Genomic DNA, 19387 nt, shown 5'->3' with positions numbered 1-19387 from the left:
AAATGTTTTTAGGATTTTTATCGATGTTTTCAAGTGAAAATCGGATTCACGACATCGAAAAATGAAATCGATCCAAGGAGAAATCGAAGAGATGAGTTCAAAATCACAAGAAGTTAGGGTATTTATGGAGTGTTTGATGAGTTAAAACCGAAGATGATAAGAAGTCTGGAAGAGGCTTTCAGAATAGCGATGAAGAAAGAGAGTTTTTTTATTTTGATGTTCTTCCCTCATGAGTAAGTCGTAATCTCAAAGTTATTACATTTGTCCCTTTTTCGTCCCTCGCAAATAAGTCCTAGTATTTTTAGTCCCTTTTAATTTAAAAACTTACACTCTGGTCCAAATATATTTTAATTCTAAAATAAAATTACTTAATTACATATATTCTAAAACAAATTTTCGATATTATTTTAATTCTAAAATAAAATTACTTAATTAAAAATATTCTAAAACAAATATTCTGGTCCACTTTTCTTTTGATGTCATATAAGTAATTGTTCACAGCCTCATCAAAAAGTCGGAATCTTTCGACAAAAGGTATTGAAGAATCCAATAATTTTTCTGTTTGTACATATAGAACAATAGAAATATTAGAATACATTGGAATAAATTATAATTAGAATATAGAAAATAAATTTAACAATTAAGTACCATAATTTGAGTGTTGAAGAAGACGCATGGTGATGATTTTTTGTTTCTCACGTTTTCTTCTTCAAATTTAAGAACAGCAGCCCAACAATCAATAACGAAAGGATGTATCTTATGATTTGGACACATACCCTCAAAATACACCCTATCCATTATGTCTCCAGACTCAGTTTCAAACAACATTTCCCTTCAAAAAAAAATATTCCATTTTAGTTAAAATATATTATTTAACTAAAACTAATGTAAATTTATTAGAATGATAATTCTTTTGAATAGTATTACAATATTCCAATAAGAATATTACACAATACTCAAATTTATAGAAATATTCCTTCAAGAATATGCATATATAATAAAGATTTTTTACTAAACATTATGAATTTACTTACATTGGATCTTTGTCTCTAGCGCATCTAAACATAATTTGAGCCATTATCTCTTGCCAAGTACTGACTTCTTCACTTAAGTCAATTACCCTATTAACGAAAGGTGATCTAAAAATATATGGATTAGTCACCTTCATTTTCCCTCTTTCATCCACATTCAAACCCTTTTTCCCTTTCTCATCTAAAATCTATTCTTCATTCCTTGTAACTCTCTATCTTCATCATTACCCTCAAAGTTATCACCTTCATTAGTTGGGTTATTTGAAGATCAAAGGAAGGAATTTCTGAATTTTCAAATGTTAGTTTTTTTTGGAACATGAGATTTGACAACTGGAATTGGAATGATATTTGGATCTGGATTTCTATTTGGAAATATTCTAAATAAATCCTCATCTAATTTTTTTTATGAATGAATCAAACCAAGGGGAAAAATAAATAGATATATCTTTTGGATTGTGTTTTTGGTGTAACAATTGAGCTCTCACCTATGTTGTTGTCGTCACCCATCTGTTTACAATATTCATACCTTTTGGATCGTGTTTTGGATCGTTTAAATTTGGTAATAACTCATGTTTATCATTTTACAAGATATATTTTTATAAATGGATCATAGTATATCTTACCATTGACTATGGTACAGGCTGGTCACTTAAATGGGTTAAATACTAGATATACCAACCAAAATTAGTGAAGACTTTTTATGGTCACTAATCGAAAAAAAGTAACGACTTTTTATGGCCACTAATTGGGTAAATCAATGAGGATTTTTAATGGTCACTAACAGAATAAATCAGTGACGACTTTTTATGGTCACTAATTAGAGAAATAGTGATGAATTTTTATGGTAACGAGACGGGTCGTCACAAATTTAGTGACCAATATAACGTAGTCACTATTTAGTGACTATATTTATAAAATTGATCACTAATAAGTTTTTGTGACGGACCTATAGTGACGAAAAGTGACAACCAATACTCTGGGCACTAAATCATTTAGTGATGACTCTTATTGTTAGTTACCATTTTGTTTTAGTCACTAATTGGATTTTTTTTGTAGTGATCCTCTAGTGATGTTGTTCTTGCAATTTTCAAGGAATCATATTATATGTATTCATACTTTTCTATTTTATTATAATAAGGGTATAAATATTGATAATCAAATATGTTTCACAATACTGGTTATTTTATAGATCCACTGCGGTCCAATGTTATGGGTTGGATTTGGTTGATTTGATGCCTATCCGAAAGAAGTGTCGAGAAAGTGTATTGGATTTTGATTTTTGTATTCATATCACATTAGACCAACTCCAATGGTAAAACATGAGTTTTAAACATTAAAATGGTGTAATTATGCCCTAAAATAGTGTATTTTAGAGGTCAAACATTTTCGCCTTAATATTTGGTGTTTGAGTGTATCTCACACGTTAAAATGATGTATTTTAATGGACCATTGGACTTGGTCCTATTATTTTCAAAACTTACCATCAAAACATTTTCCAAACCCATTTTCAGACATCTCCATCATGTGACATACTGATTAAGCAATTAAGAAATATATTCATAAAACATATCAATATACTTCCAACGTATATAATTACTAATTAATGCACCCCACAATCTTTTTAGTTACCAATTTAATCCATAATAAAAATCAACAAAACAAATATCGCGCAGGGAATTTTCAAGCACGATGCTATATCTTCAAACAGGTATACTCCTTTCCATGTAGTTCGCGAATGATTCGATCCTCTTATTTCCTATAACAATTCCACAAATACTCAAGGACAAGCCGGGGGTACCACTTGACCAACAACTTTAGGCTTGATGTTTTTACACTCAGAGGTGGCAGGTCCTCCAGGTCCTTGCAAATTGATGTCAGCAATCTCAAAAGTGTCGCATGTTCCTGGGCTGCAAACAAGCTTCACTGCTACCTTAGTTGTTGATGATCCCTTGATCTTCCTAAAGCTCACATTTGACAACTTGGTTTTTGAGGGTCCTTTCTAGTAGTCATAAACGAAGAATATGTTCAACCCTTAATGTGAATATAACTAAAGAAAGTGACCAAGTTTGTGGCAATATATGTTAGATACCTGGCATTTCCCAGAAGGACAATATTCTTGATCGACCAGTATTGGATTTCCCACTTTTTGCATGATTATATCTTCAAAATGCATGTCAGTGGCGCTACCTGGTGTGCCAGCTGGCCAGGACTTGATCCTGACTCCATTGTCAGTGCCGGTGATGGTGCAGTTTTTGATCCAGATTCCTTGTACAGGTAGTTCGCCTGGGTATCTACCGAGGCTTCCGATACTGATGCCATGTCCTGGTCCGCATGTCACTTTCTCGATATGGACGTTCTTGCTTCCATCTCCAAACGAAATGCAATCATCTCCTGTTTTTATGTTTGTGTTTGTGATGTTGAGCCCATTTAATCTCCCGATGTGAATTCCATCCGTGTTGAGACTTGTTCCAGGTGCATTAATGGTAACATGGTCAAGGTTACTATTGTCACAACCCAATATATTCATGTGGAAGAATTTGCTATTGGTGGATGTTAAGTCTTTCACCACTGCATTCTTGCAGTTAGTCAATCTGATATTCTGAGAATTAAAGGAACACAGAAATGGTATATCATTATAACAAATCAATAAATTGCACATTGTTCTCGTTTTTGCACATTATAAAAAATTGTGAAAATTATAAATTTTTTGTACTATCCAGAAAAACTGGGATTTTTAAGTTCCAGGGGTAAAATAGAAAACTTGCCATTTAAATAAGATTTTGTGTTAGAAAAGGATTCCAATCTGTTTAATATTTATAGGATAGATGTTTAATGTTTTCTCATTCAGCCAAAGGTTCTAGTCACTTACACCGAAGATGCACTATCTCGTCTTGACCAGAACCAACTACGTTGCATGGGTGATTAAGGTGAAGATGTTTATGCAAACACAGGATGTTTGGGATGTGATTGAACCTACTAATCCCAAGAACCCGATTGGTGTCAAGAGGCAGCGAATTACCAAGCCATCCCGGAAGAAATCGTTTTGATGATAACGGAGAAGCAATATGCAGAAGAAGTGTGGGAAACCCTGAAGACTATATATATATATATATATATATATATATATATATATATATATATATATATATATATATATAGATCGAGTTCGAACAGCAAAGGTACAATAAGAAAATGTTGAATTTGAGACTCTTAGCATGAAAGAACCCGAGATGGTTGATGACTTCTTAGCAAAAATCAAAAACACTGTGAGCAACACATCCGGGCGTTGGGGGATACCATGAGTGAAGCGTACGTGGTCAACCTTATCTTAAGAGTCATGACTTCAAAGTTTGTTCAAATTACATCAACCATTGAGCAATTTGATGATCTTGATACCATGTTCGTTGAAGAGGTTGTGAGGAGACTAAAAGCTCATTTGGAGAGAATCTGTGGGCAAGTTGAAGTCGAAGAAAAGAAACTCTTCCTTACCCACCAAGAATTGACGAAAAGAAATAAGAAACAAAGTCCAGATCAATCATGCTCTTCAAACAAGAACAACCGTAGAAACTCCTACGATGCTCAAGGTCGTGGAAGAGGTGGCAATAACCAGTAATGAGTGAACATTCGTGCCACGAACGACAATCAAGAGAAGCATAATCCTATGTTACAATTGCCAAGATTTCCGCCATTACGCCGCAAAATGTAAAAACCCATGAAAAAAAGATCAAGTAGTTAATTTAGTGCAAGCTCAAGTTGACAACGGACTAGCCCTACACTTGGTAGCAATCAACAAATTCATGACCATAGAAAAAGTGATCTTGAATGAGAAAAACGTGAACCTACAGCTTAAAACAGAAGAACAAGAGCAAAATAACTCCAAGGTATGGTATCTTGATAACGACGCAAGTAATTATGTGAAAGGTGAACAAGACTATGTTTCAAAATCTCAATGACGCAATCCAAGGTTATGTAAAGTTTCGAGATGGTTCAAAGGAGAGAATTGACCGAAAAGGATCGATTTTATTCCTTTGTAAAATTGGTTAAAACTGACTACTACAAAATGTATACTATATACCAAAGTTATGTAGTAACATCATTAGCTTGGGATAAATCGCACAAAATGGTAATCGGATCGTAATGCTTGGACTATACCTGTGGATACATGATAAAATAAACAAGTTGATGATGAAGGTAAAATATTCCAAAAATCATTTATACAAAGTTGCTTTTAGTCAAATCGAATCATACTACGTACTTAGTAAATATGAAGAACCAACATGGAAATGGTCTGCATGTTTAGGCTATGTAAACCACATTACCCTCAAAACAAATGGTCTGCATGTTTAGGCTATGTAAACCACATTACCCTCAAAACAAATGTTTGATAAAGAATTGGTGTATGAACTACCGAAAAATTAAAAACACCAAAGGAAAACGTTTGTGTGAAGGTTGGTTGGTGGGAAAACAAACTTAAAGATCATACTCAACGCAAGAAAACTCCTGTGCCAAGTAAAGACTCGAGCTACTTCACGGGTTTCTATTGTTGGGGTTGAAACACACTTTTATTCAGAACTAGAACAAAAGAGAAGAGCTTACACGCTCAATATTACAAGAAAAAGAAACAACCCTCTAATACTCACTCTAAGTATTACACACTACACTCTCTGTTTGTGGTGTCTTACAACTGAGGTTAGAGCCTCTATTTATACTTAAACAAGCCTACAATTACTACTGCTACCATTTATTGTGTTCATTATGTGAACATACGAAGTTGCCATTTGAGTTCTTATTGTCAACAAAGGAGGCATTCATTTGTCAACAAAAGAGGGTGGTACAGCTACTCATGGCAGGTTCACACCCAAGTAGGTTTACACTCACATTTTCCCCCTTAAACCTAACTTGGCTCGAGATTCGTCACTCCAATCATGTTTCGCATTTCACCATGTTTCACGTATGCTAAAGCCTTTGTAAAGATGTCCGCCCGTTGATCCTTCGAGTTGACATATTCCACTATAATTTGCCCACGTTCAACACATTCTCGTATGAAGTGATAACGAATGTTAATGTGTTTGCTTCGACCATGAAACACAGGATTTTTCATCAATGCGATTGCTGACTTGTTATCGACATATAAGGTGATAGGCATAATATGATGTCCCGTGAGCTCCTTCACGAGATTAGCAAGCCAAATGGCTTGACATGCTGCTGTTGTAGCTGCCATGAACTCGGCTTCACACGTGGACAAAGCAACAGTCTTTTGCTTTTGGGATTGCCAAGTTATCGCATTCCTTCCCAGATAGAAAATCATTCCACTTGTGCTCTTGCTATCAACAGGGTCACCTCCAAGATCACTATCGGTAAAACCAACCAAATCTTCAATTTCACGACCTCTTCCATAGTTGATTCCATAATCAACGGTTCCTTTTACGTATCGCAAGATGTGTTTCACAACTTGGAAATGCAAAGTGGTTGGTTCCTCCATGAAACGACTTGCAATTCCAACCGAAAATGACAGGTCTGGTCGAGTGTGAGTCAAGTACCTTAAACAACCTACCACTCGCCTATATTCAGTTGGATCAACTTTTTCACCATCTTCATCCTTCTTGACCTTCAACTTAGGTTCCATTGGTGACGTTGTCGGATTGCAATCCAGCAACCCAAATTGCTCTAAAATTTTCTTTGCATAAGCCGTTTGTCGCAAAGATATTCCCCACTTCTTTTGCGAAACTTCGATTCCAAGGTAATAAGAAAGTAATCCCAAGTCATTCATTTCGAATTCTTTCTTCATTTGTTCTTTGAATTCGACAACATCATTAGTGTTCGACCCGGTAATGATCAAGTCATCAACATAGACACCAACAATAAGAATTTTGTCTTTTGAGTTCCTTTTGTAAACAGCTGGGTCTTGTGAAATTTTTGTAAAACCAAGCCTTTTTAAGCTTTTATCCAAACGAATGTTCCAAGCTCGAGGAGCTTATCGTAGACCATAAAGAGCTTTATGAAGCTTGAACACCTTATGACTGTTTGCTCTATCAACATAACCTTCTGGTTGGGTGACATAAACCTCCTCTTTGAGATCTCCATTGAGAAAAGCCGATTTGACATCGAGATGGTGGACAACCCACCCATGTTGAGCTGCTAAGGCAAGAATGAGCCTTACGGTGTCAAGTCGTGCTACCGGTGCAAAAACTTCATCAAAGTCGACTCCTTCCTTTTGTACAAATCCTTTTACTACAAGTCGAGCTTTATGCTTCACCACTTTTCCCAAGTTGTCTTTCTTCACTTTAAACACCCATTTCAAACCGATTGCTTTGTGTCCGGATGGCAAATCGGTAAGTTGCCATGTCTTGTTCTTCTCGATTGCATCCAACTCTGTTTGCATAGCCTCCTGCCATGCCTTAGAGGTTACCGCCTCTTTAAAACTCAAGGGTTGATCCGCTGCAATCATCAACAATTCTCCGGGTTCAAGGAACACATTTTCGGTCTCAAAATAAATATCGGTTAACGGACGCAATCCCCTTGGCCCAATCTCACTAGAAGGGCTTTCCATATGGGGCGAGGTTGAAGAAAGCGGGGCTGAGACAGTAGTATGTGGAGCTGGTTCAGGCTCGTCAAATTCAGCATATGGTTGTCCAACTTGGATGACATTGATTCCAGGGCTGTTTGGTTGTTCCGAATTGATTTCGGGGTCATTTTGAGGTGTTTCGAGGTGTATTTGGGGTTGTGGTTCAATTATGGTAAAGGTCTTAGGAGTCGCCATCTCTTCTTCTTTGTTTTTGTACCAATTCCATTCTTCTTTTTCGTCAAAAACAACATCGCGACTAACTCGCAACTTTCGGTCTTGCGGATCAAACAAACGGTTGCCTTTAGTTCCATCTTCCACACCTAAATACACCATCTTCTTACTTCGATCATCAAGCTTCTTCAAGTGACCACCTACAAGTTTAGCAAAAGCAACACAACCAAAAACTTTTAGATGTTCAAGGTTGGGCTTTTTGCCAAACCACGTTTCATAAGGCGTCTTGTCGGGAAGTACTTTTGTTGGCAGACGGTTGAGAAGATAAACTGCATGTCTAACCGCTTCTCCCCAAAACTCTCCCGGAACATTTCTACCTTTGAGCAGACTTCTTGCCATGTCCATAACGGTCCGATTTCGCCTTTCTACAACTCCGTTCTGTTGAGGCGAATATGGTGTCGTAAGATGCCTTTGAATACCATTTTCTTCACAAAATAATGAGAATTCTTTTGAAGTGAACTCTCCCCCTCGGTCCGTTCGAAGTGTCTTTATTTGATAACCCGAATTCTTTTCAACCATCAACTTGAACCGTTTGAAAGCGCTCAAGGCTTGAGACTTCTCCGATAGCATGTAAACCCACATCCACCGGCTAAAATCGTCTACTAAAAGGAGAAAATATTTACTCCCTCCAACAGACGTAGGTGTGATCGGACCACATAAGTCCGTATGAACAAGTTGTAGAGGTTTTTGAGCTCGAAAAACTGCATGATCCGGGAAAGGAATTCGGGTTTGTTTGGAAAGAACGCACCCTTCACATACTTGGTTTGGGTGCTCAATCTTTGGGACTCCGATTGCCATATTCTTTTCGGACAACTTCTTTAAGGCGAGAAAGTTAACATGACCGAGTCTAGAATGCCATATCCAAGCTGGCTCGTCTTTTGTTGCTAAAAGACAAGTCGATCTACCGGTCCTTAAAGGAGTTTTATATAACCGGTTTGGGGATCGTTTAACTCTCAAAAGTAGAGTTTTGTTTCTGTCAAACAATGTCAGATCCGACCCATTCATTATGACCCGACTCCCTTCCTCCGTCATTTGTCCAAGACTAATAATATTGTTTTTTAGACTTGGAATGAAATATACCTCATTAAGGAGTCTTTGGTCGCCATTTTTGCTATCGAATAAAATCGACCCTTTTCCCAAAATAGCGACGGTTGAACCATCCCCAAATTTCACATGGCCCGTAACGTGCTCATCTAGTTCCCGAAACTTTGAGCGGTCTCCAGTCATGTGATTGCTAGCACCGTTGTCGAGATACCATACCTCAGACTCGACTCGACTTTCTCCCGATGCAAGAAGATTAACACAAATCTTCTCTCTTAGAGACACTTTTTTGTGTGCATATTCTTGTGAGGTTGCCATCATTAAAATAGGCTCTTCTTCGTTGGCTTGAGTGAGGTTTGCCTCCTCACCTCGATTCTTGTTTGGACACTCCGAAGCATAATGACCAAATTGTTCACAAGTAAAGCATTTGATTTTACTTTTATCCTTTCGAGAAGGATTATGGTCATTCCGATTTGTATTGTACTCACGACCACCTCCTTGGCCACGTCCACGACCTCGGCCTCGTCCCCGGCCTCGGTTACCATGTCCTCCTCATCCTCTTGAAGTGTTTGACGAGTTTCTCTCACCAGTTTGCTTCGAACGAGATGCCCACTCGGCATGTGTAAGCAATAGAGAAGGTCCTTCTTCTTTTTCTCCATAGCTTCGAAGTCTCTCTTCATGGGTCTTAAGACGACCCACAACTTCTTCCACCGTCATATTCTTCAAATCTCCGAATTGCTCGATCGATGTTACGATTTGTATAAATCGTATCGGTACGGCTCGCAAAAACTTCTTCACAACCGTAATTTCTTCAATCTTTTCACCTAGAGATCGAATACCGGTTACGATAGTATTCAATCTCATGGAAAAATCATCTACCGATTCACTGTCTTTCATCCGGATCACCTCGAAGTCACTTCTCAAGGTTTGAGCTTTAGCCTCCTTGACCCGATCGGCTCCCATGTGCATCATCTTGAGCGTTTCCCATGCTTCTTTAGCTGTGTCCTTCTCAGCTAACATCAGAAGTACGTCCTCTGGAATTGCTTGATAAATAGCCGCAAGAGCCATCCGATCTTTACGTTCGTCCGTTTCTGCATTTTTAATTACATCCCATACTCCTTGTGCTTGTAAATTCACTCGCATTTTTATGGCCCACACCGCGTAGTTCATCTTCGTGAGCATTGGATAGTGTAACGTAACGCTACCGTCTTTCCCGGTCCTTTGAAAACTTTCAACTCCGGCTTGAGAAGATGACGAGGTTGGTGTAGTCATTCTTGGCATATACTTGGGCATACACGAGTAAGAATATTTTTTTTTTTTTTGAAGTACGGGGACCAATATGAACTTTTCAGAAGTTCAGGGGGCAAATAGAACTTTTACAGAAGTAAAACAGGGGCTAAATTGAAATTTTTCTGAAAAACGGGACCAAAATTGCAATTTTTCTGAAAAACAGGGGCCAAATTGCACTTCTCGGAAGAACAGGGGCTAAACTGCAATTTCCAGAACTTTGGTCAGCTGCTGACGTCACTGCTGATGTCACTGCTACAGTGCTGCTACAGTACCGTCTTCTCCGGCGAACCCTGGTTTTTCCGGCGATTTTTCTGGCAGATTTGACCAACTTTGACCGGTGATTTGGAGGCCTTCCGGTGATCAAAAAAGTCAAAAAAATATATTTTCGGAAACCTCAGAACGATACCTTTCCAACGGTGTACTCCGAAATTGTTTTTGAGACAAAAAATTTTCGACCAAAAACAGAGAATGCTTCCCCCGGAGCTTAACCAAGCTCTGATACCACTTGTTGGGGTTGAAACACACTTTTATTCAGAACTAGAACAAAAGAGAAGAGCTTACACGCTCAATATTACAAGAAAAAGAAACAACCCTCTAATACTCACTCTAAGTATTACACACTACACTCTCTGTTTGTGGTGTCTTACAACTGAGGTTAGAGCCTCTATTTATACTTAAACAAGCCTACAATTACTACTGCTACCATTTATTGTGTTCATTATGTGAACATACGAAGTTGCCATTTGAGTTCTTATTGTCAACAAAGGAGGCATTCATTTGTCAACAAAAGAGGGTGGTACAGCTACTCATGGCAGGTTCACACCCAAGTAGGTTTACACTCACATCTATGTGGTCCAATTACGCCACCTACAGAAAGAAGTATTTTATTTTATTGGTTGAGGATTACTCAAGACTTGTGTGGGTCTACTTCTTGAAATTAAAAGATAAAGCCTTTAGAATGTTCATAGAACTTCGAGTACTTGTAAAAAACAAAACATGTAGCAAGCTAAACTTTTAACTGACAGATGGGGGGGGGGGGGATTTCTCTCCAATCAATTCACTAATCACATCAAAGAAACCGGTCTAAATAGGCATTACATTAAACGACTCCATACTGCCCACAACAGAATAGAGTTGTAGAAAGAAGGAATCATACAATAGTGGAGATGACCAAAAGCATCTTAAAAGGCATTAAAGTACTTGATCGTTTATGGGGTGAAGCAGTAAGACATGGTGTTTTTGTGTTAAACCATGTAACTACAAAAGCTATTGAGAACTCCACTCCATATGAGATTTGGATAGGATGAAAACCCAACATCGAGTATTTGACGGTATTTGGGTGTGTCGCTCACATAAGATCAAGGAAGCAATCTAACAAAACTTGAAGATCGGCAGCTGAAAGTAGTACATCTTAGAGTCGAAAATGGCTCAAAAGCATATAGATTATTTGATCGTGATACTGGAGCTATTCATGTCGGTAAAAATGTACAATTCGAGGAAGATAAGGAATGGGAGTAGGGAGAAAACCAATCCCAATGTGATTTTCATTGTAGAAGGTTACCCAACAAAAATTGGTTCTCATGGATCCATGCAATCTACCCTAACAAGCTCAACAAGTGAACATACATCTAATTCAACACGTTCCACCTCAACAAAATCAAATGAGTTCTTGAAGTATCGCTGGTTGGCTGATATATATGATGGATTGTGAAATTATTACTCATGCATGATAGTGAAGACACAATTATTTGCTTTGTAAAAAGTATGAGTCACGAGTGTTTTAATGTCATGGAAAGTGAGTTAAACTTAATTGAAAAAAACAAAATAAAACTTGGAGTCTGGTTGAGCTGCCATCATGGTATGTGCAAAACAGAGAATTGACTTGGACGGAGTATGTTTTTGCACCGGTTGGTAGGATGGAAACAAATAGAATACTACTTGCACTTTCAACTAAATATGGGTGGTTGGTACATCACACTGATGTAAAATAGGAATTCCTATAGGGAGACTTAGAAAATGAAGTTTATGTTACACAACAATAAGGGTTTTAAAATAGTAATCAACCAAAGAAGGTGTATAAGCTCCATAAGGAACTATATAAACTACGACAAATACCTAAAGCATGGAACTCAATATTAGATAAGTATTTAAAAGTCCTTGGATTCAAATGATATCCACAAGAATATGAAGTCTACACGAGAAACAAGAATAAAAAGATACTTATAGGGGGAATATATGTAGATGATCTTATCATTATAGGGAGTTGCAATAGTGAAATAAAACACTTTAAAGAACAGATGAATCATGAATTTGAAGTGAGCGATCTTGGCACATTGTCATATTACCTAGTAATTTAAGTGCTTCACTATATTGGAGGAAGTTCCTTGAAACAATTATGTATGCGAAAGTTATTCTTGAAAAAGCAAGAATGTTGGATTAAAACTCATGTAAGTATCTAATGGAGCCTAAATTAGAATTATCCAAAGATGAACAAGGCGAATCAGTTGACCCCACTAAATATCGAAGCATCATTAGAGGCTTGAGGTACTTGACAAAAACCATGCCACATATGTCATACGTTTTACGGATGATGAGTCGATATATGAAGCATCCTACTATCAGGCACATGCTGGTGGTAAAGCACATACTAAGGTATATTAAAGGTACAGTGGATTATGGGTTAGTTTATATCAACGGTGTGAAGAACACATCATAATTGAGTACATATATAATGATCTTTCAAGAGACATAACTTATAGACGAAGTAGAACTGGAGTTGAATTCTACCTAAATAAAACTTGGTTACATGGGCTTCACACAAACAGAAAAGTGTAGCTCTTTCTTTGTATGGGGAAGAGTTCATGGCTACAACAAACGTAACGTGTCAAGATATTTGTTGTGTGAATTAAAATATAAAAGGATAAGCCATGCTAATCTACATGTAGATAAATCAGCTTCAGATCTGATGGAAAACATGTATTCCATGGAAGAATGAAGCATATTGACCTAAAGTATCTTTTCATAGGTGAATGTGTTGAAAATATGAGAAGTTTTTGTTAAGCACGTGAGAACCAATGATCATTGACCTGATATTTTGACAAAGTCAATGAGTGGAATCAAGTTTTGAAGAAATGAGAAAGTCGTTAGGAGCGAAGATGATGCAGGATTATGTATTAGGGGTAATATGTTAGACTAATCCAGAAGAACTCGGACATTTAAGTTCCACGAGTAAAATAGGAATTTTTCCATTTAAATAATATTTTGTATAAAAAAAGGATACCATTCCGTTTAGTATTTATAGAATAGATGTTTAATGTTTTCTCATTCCGATTTAGCTTTAAATAAAATGAAAGGTGAAGCCAAAGGAAATCTCTTAAAATTTCTTTTTTCCCCTATTTCGTGCTTGCTCTGTTTCATTCCACCCTATTTCTTTTGTGTTTTTCTTCACCTATAACTTGGATATTAATGACTATTGTCTACGTTGTAACTTAGAAAATTCTTATGAATAAATATGTCCTGATAAATTGCTATTACATTCTCACAAGTAAAAATACGAAGAAATTGATTAAACTCTACATGAAAAACAAAGGAACTCCTATGTAATCGTTGGGGCTTTATATGTTGATTTTCTTTCGATCACCATATTATCATCTTTACATCTATAAGCATGCAGTTCTTTTTATTAGTTTTGTTGGATTAATTAAATTAATTGTAATATGTCTATGTATATCAAAAGTGTTTGAAAGGCAGGAATATGTAATTAATTAACCAAGGTCGTATTTTCTAGGGTGGAATTTTTATTGGGAGAAGAAACATAACAGAGAACAATACAAGGAAGAGTTTCTTCAATTAATGAAAAAAGAAAGAAAGAATGGTTCATGAAAAACAAAAAACCAGAAATATATATATATATATATATATATATATATATATATATATATATATATATATATATATATATATATATATATATATATATATATATATATATATATATATATATAAAAGAAAACAGTCACTTGCACCTAAAATCTAGCCAATAAACTTATAAACTTATGTATAATACTCTATTTGTCATATAAAACCTGGTTAAATGTTACATTCCTGGTTAAACCTTTTAGCCAGATCCAATTCGAATTTGATCACTCCAAGCTTCCCACACATTTTGTTAAAATTAACCTTTGTCAAAGCATTAGTGAGTATGTTCATCTTTTGCTCCTTCAAGTGAACAAGTTCAACGGTGATTTTCCATTTTCCACACATTCCCGAACGAAATCGAACTTTTGATAATGTTTTAGAACTTCAAAAAAAGATAAATACTTTCACATATGCACATAGAGTAACAGCGCAAACAAAAGCAAAATAGGACCAAGTTGACCTAAATTATTCCAATGAGGTCAAACTCAAACCTCCCACTTGAGCTCCGCCCGATCTTTTGGGAATGTGACCCCATGCTTAGTTTTCTTAGCGACTATGAAGTTAAAAGAGAAAATAAGGCTCCAAAACTCATCAACAATCTCTCAATTGGAGGCTATTTATCTAATTTACTGCCACCCAACCTTAAACTCTAAAAACCAAATTTCTTTAGATCTAAGTATTCTCTTCAAGTACCCGGAACGCCAGTTGAAGCTATGCACAACTTCAAATCTCTGTCGATATCTATGGGATTCTTTGTACCAAGGATCTTTTTTAGATTCAATTTCCCATCACTTATCAGTGATCAAATAAAGTGACACCTCATCTGAAAGAGCTTGTCACGTGGGACTGCACTCTAATTGTCACAAGACAATAGACCATCTTCCTTCTGCATCCCGAGTTCCAACATGATGTTATTTACCCGTATTAGCTTCATCTTTTCTACTTTAATACTCATCTACTATTCTTTTGTGGTTAAAAGAGCTTATTGATCCACTAGATTCCAATATTACAGCACCAAGACTTTGTCGATCTAATATATTTCAATTCCCCTACTTCATCGTTTAGGGTTTCTTGTCGCCAAATGGTTCGTGTAACTTCTCTTGGTAGATTTAATATTCGATCTAAATTTTTAAAACCCGAAGTTGCGACCTTCAAATTCATTAACCTCAACTTTCGCATCATTAGCTTCAATACAAATTAAAATGGTTTAAGCATTTCACTAAAAGATAAACAATTTCACACATAGATTAATAATGAAACCGAGATTATATTGTTTAACGTGGTTCACATGATTAGTTACGTCCACGGGTAAAACAAAAGAGAGAGAGAGAGAGAGAGGGAGAGGAAGGAAGGGAAAGAGAGAGAAAGATAGAGAGAGAGAGAGAGTTTATTTAAATAAAAATACATAAATAGTCATTATGATTGGTGTAAAATACCACACGCAATACCATTTTGAGTAATTAATTCTCAACGCGGTTGTGCCTGTCGTTTCAACTTTCTCTTCTTTTTTCTTGTTTTCCATTTTATAGTTATACAAGAAAGAAGATCTGTGTAATTTCATCATATTAAGGGTAAATAATGAACAAACGACGATAAAAAATCAATCGGTACCCTAACGTCTTTTACCCTGACTTCTTTTACCCTAAGAGTTTCTTATCCTTGTTACGTCTTTGGTGTGGCATGGGAGGATGTGAATTGATTTTTTCGATTCGGGTTGCATAATGTAGTCATTATTTTTATTTTGGAATGAATCTGTATGTCTGGAAGTCAAATATGGTGTCAGGTTTCAGATTTCGGAATGAGTAGAGGTGGTATCTGTTGATTGATTAAGGTTGGTATGACAAGGTTCGCTTCTTTGTCAGCGTAAGTGTTTTATTGATGATAGCGCTGGGAGGCGATCGACTGTATGAGATGACTTATCTGTCCTAATGAGAAGTTAGGAAGTTCGATCAGGATCTACATGTGTGGTAGAGAGAGTAGTAAGGAATGATTTTGAGGACGAAATCTATTTTAAGTGAGGGAAAGTTGTAACACCTGTTTTCCAGGACGGATCGATTTTGGGTATCAAGGAGTGAAAAAGTTGATTTTTGCAAAAAATCAAGTGTCACGACATGACCAGTGGGTAGTCGCGACATGACAAGAGGGATGTTCACGTCGTGAGGTCGACCCAAAAGATTGTTTGTAACTGAGTTGGCTGAGTTAGAGTGAGTCATGTTGGAATCAGGTCGAGTGAACTCTCACGACGTAACCAAGGGTTAGGTCACGACGTGAGGATCATTGGTTGGCATTATGAGTTGTTGACTTTGACTTTGACCATTGTCTTTTGGCGTAGGTTGACATTTTGGTTAAATTTCTATTTTTTAGAAGGAAGACTTAGGGTTTATCTTATGTGGATTGTAGGAGTTGTTATCTTATGTGAATATATGGTTATCATGTATGTAATATTAGGTATATAACCATTTAAATTCACTTCATTTTGATTAAAAAGCACAATTGTCTTTCACTTTTAGCTTCTTCCTACTGCTTTTGAACTTATATTATTTTTTATTTTGTAATTCATCCCTAACATATATGTATTTCGAATATGTTTTTTTATTAAACTTCTAGTAGAAGCTTCATAACTTCCTCCGACACCTACCTTACGTATGCTTGCTTTGTTGTTGTTGTTTTTTTTTTGATGGATTATGGGAAGAGGTTTATCGGGTTTTTAATGAACAATTTTAATTTTCACTATAGTTTTTTGTAATAAATTTCAATATAACGAACTACATGTACTTGGTAAAATATTCTTATACACGGTTTGTGGTACAAAATTAAACTTATAAAACGCAATAAAAAATATATAAAAAGCCTAACATAAGCTCTAATAGAGGATATAAGAAATATGGTAGAGATATTTGATTGAATTTTGTTAAAATTATGTAGTTTTTGATAGTTTTATATCTAATATTAGATACATAACAGCCACATATTCTACAAGCTATATATATACCAACAGTGTTTGAAAGGCTGGGTTATATATAAACTAAACAAAGGATTTTGAGGTTGGGAATTTTGTCGGGAGAAGAAATAGAAGAGAGAACAATTAATAGAAGGTAGAAGCTTCTTCATTAATTCAATCAATAAAAAAAGTAAAAATAAAAAAATAAAAAAAGAACTTAAAGTGCATGAAAAGCAAAAAAATGAAAGCTAAATAAAAACAATTGCATGAGCCTAAAGTTTTGGCAACTTATGTATTTGACTGAAACTCTACTTGACATATTTAAAACCCGGTTAAATCTGACATGCAAGTTTTACACGGTGGGTTTGTTATATTTTCATAAATAAAACCATTAACTTCCAAGTATTTTTAATCATGCAATTCTTTTTATTAGTTTTACAATGTGCACATGATATATATTTAACATTTTTTTTACAGCAAAACTTTATTAAAAGAAAGAGATAGAGATTACCTAAAAGTCTAAAACCTATAATTAACTTGGAAATAATTTTAAATTGTCTATTAGAATAAAACAAAATTTTAATATTATTAATCACGCTTTTACGTTTAACTGTGGAAGGATCATAAATTAATATGTTGGAAGGATCATAAATTAATATGTTGTAGTTTATAAGATGCTTACACCAATATTGAAAAGTTTGAAAGAAACACAACTTACAGCTGGTAATTTGCATACTCCAGTAGAGGCGCAGTTGTTACTTTTCCAAGTTGCCTGGCCTTGGCCGTCGTAATTACCACCAGTCATAGTCAACTTATCGACACCCTCTATCTCGATCCAACCATCAGTTTTGAACTTTGCAACCTCCGGTGGGGCTTTGATAGTTGCTCCGGTGGCCTTGATCTCAATCGGGCCCTTGCATGGACCTTTCAGTTGAATAGGAGCTACGAAATAAGTCCCTGGTGGAATTAAAACCGTTTCTGGTAATAATCCTCCACCTAATAATCCTCCACATGCTTCTTTCCAAGCGCTCATAATAGCCTAAATTAAACTCCGTGACAAATATAACAGAACAATATTGACGTCGGATTCATTTTTACCGTTAGTAGAAAACATTTATCAAAACACCACAAAACAATTTATTTAACTATTACCGGGCCATCATCGGTTTTGCCATCGCCCTTGGCACCTTTAGTTTTTACGTCCACAACCGCTGCTTGGTACTTTGCAATCAGTGGGATAAGAAATAAAGAAAATACTGCTCTTCCAATGGGTTTTGTTTTAACCATTTCAGTGGAAGTTCTTATATATAACTAGTTGCTTTTGTTCTTTATTATGAGGCTTCTAATGCACCAAATTAGAGATGATAAAAGAGGCAATGCATTTATAGGATATATATAGGAAATTCCTAAATAAATTAAGGCAGCAAGTTTATTTAGGGAACTATTCTTTCACCATTTCACCAAACATTTGAGACAAACGTTTCAGATTCTAACATCCATGTCTAAGGTGATTTTCGAATTTCATGTGATCGTATTGTATTTAGCCATTTCTTCTACTTTAAAAATCCTAATATTGGTTCTCGTTGCATCATTCCTGATTTGAGCCTTTTGATTGATCCATCTTCACATTTGAAGAAACTATTATCCATCATATCACCTTAGTGGTTCATATATCACTACAAGAAATCACCACAATAGTGGCGACGCCTTTAGTGGCTACACCACATATAGCGGCGACATTTAATGTACGCTTTTGATGTAGTTATTGGTGGTGTCACTGCTAAAAGCGTCACCACGATTGATACTAAACAATGATCAGAGTGCTTAGTTCCAACGGAAACCTAACTGTTAATCGCGTGATGGATTCAATGGTTGGCAGTTGATTCGTTCGTTGGAATTTTCGGCATCAGCCTATCACTGCTAAACCCCCCAAAATAAAAAAAGCCGCAACATCTTCCCTCCGCTACTTTTCTCTTGTCGCCGCTAATACGTTGCTCCTTTCACTACAAGAAAACGGAGCTATTGCGACAACACCTATCCCGACGACGGAAGTCGTCGCTACAAGACAAGCTATGCCGACGACTTGTCGTCGCGATAGCCTTTGTAAACTTTAATGTACGCTTTTGATGTAGTTATTGGTGGTGTCACTGCTAAAAGCGTCACCACGATTGATACTAAACAATGATCAGAGTGCTTAGTTCCAACGGAAACCTAACTGTTAATCGCGTGATGGATTCAATGGTTGGCAGTTGATTCGTTCGTTGGAATTTTCGGCATCAGCCTATCACTGCTAAACCCCCCAAAATAAAAAAAGCCACATCTTCCCTCCGCTACTTTTCTCTTGTCGCCGCTAATACGTTGCTCCTTTCA

At 36.2% G+C, this 19387-nt stretch overlaps 1 protein-coding gene across 1 annotated transcript; it reads right to left on the bottom strand.

The window, feature by feature from the left end:
* Positions 1 to 2615: 2615 nt before the first annotated feature.
* Positions 2616 to 18366, bottom strand: LOC145126073 (exopolygalacturonase-like). Its single transcript, XM_079061478.1, has 4 exons — positions 18170 to 18366; positions 17736 to 18056; positions 3121 to 3630; positions 2616 to 3030 (listed from the first exon to the last, which is right to left on the bottom strand). The coding sequence occupies exons 1-4, from the start codon at positions 18302 to 18304 to the stop codon at positions 2809 to 2811; spliced, it is 1188 nt and encodes a 395-aa protein (XP_078917604.1). The 5' UTR covers positions 18305 to 18366; the 3' UTR covers positions 2616 to 2808.
* Between the last annotated feature and the right edge of the window lie 1021 nt (positions 18367 to 19387).

This window comes from Lactuca virosa, chromosome 7 (assembly GCF_052849685.1).
Source record: "Lactuca virosa cultivar CGN04683 chromosome 7, Lactuca_virosa_CGN04683_v6, whole genome shotgun sequence".
NCBI classification, from domain to species: Eukaryota; Viridiplantae; Streptophyta; class Magnoliopsida; order Asterales; family Asteraceae; genus Lactuca; species Lactuca virosa.
Note: the sequence above shows the minus strand (reverse complement) of the source record. Positions and strands in the feature narration are given on the sequence as shown.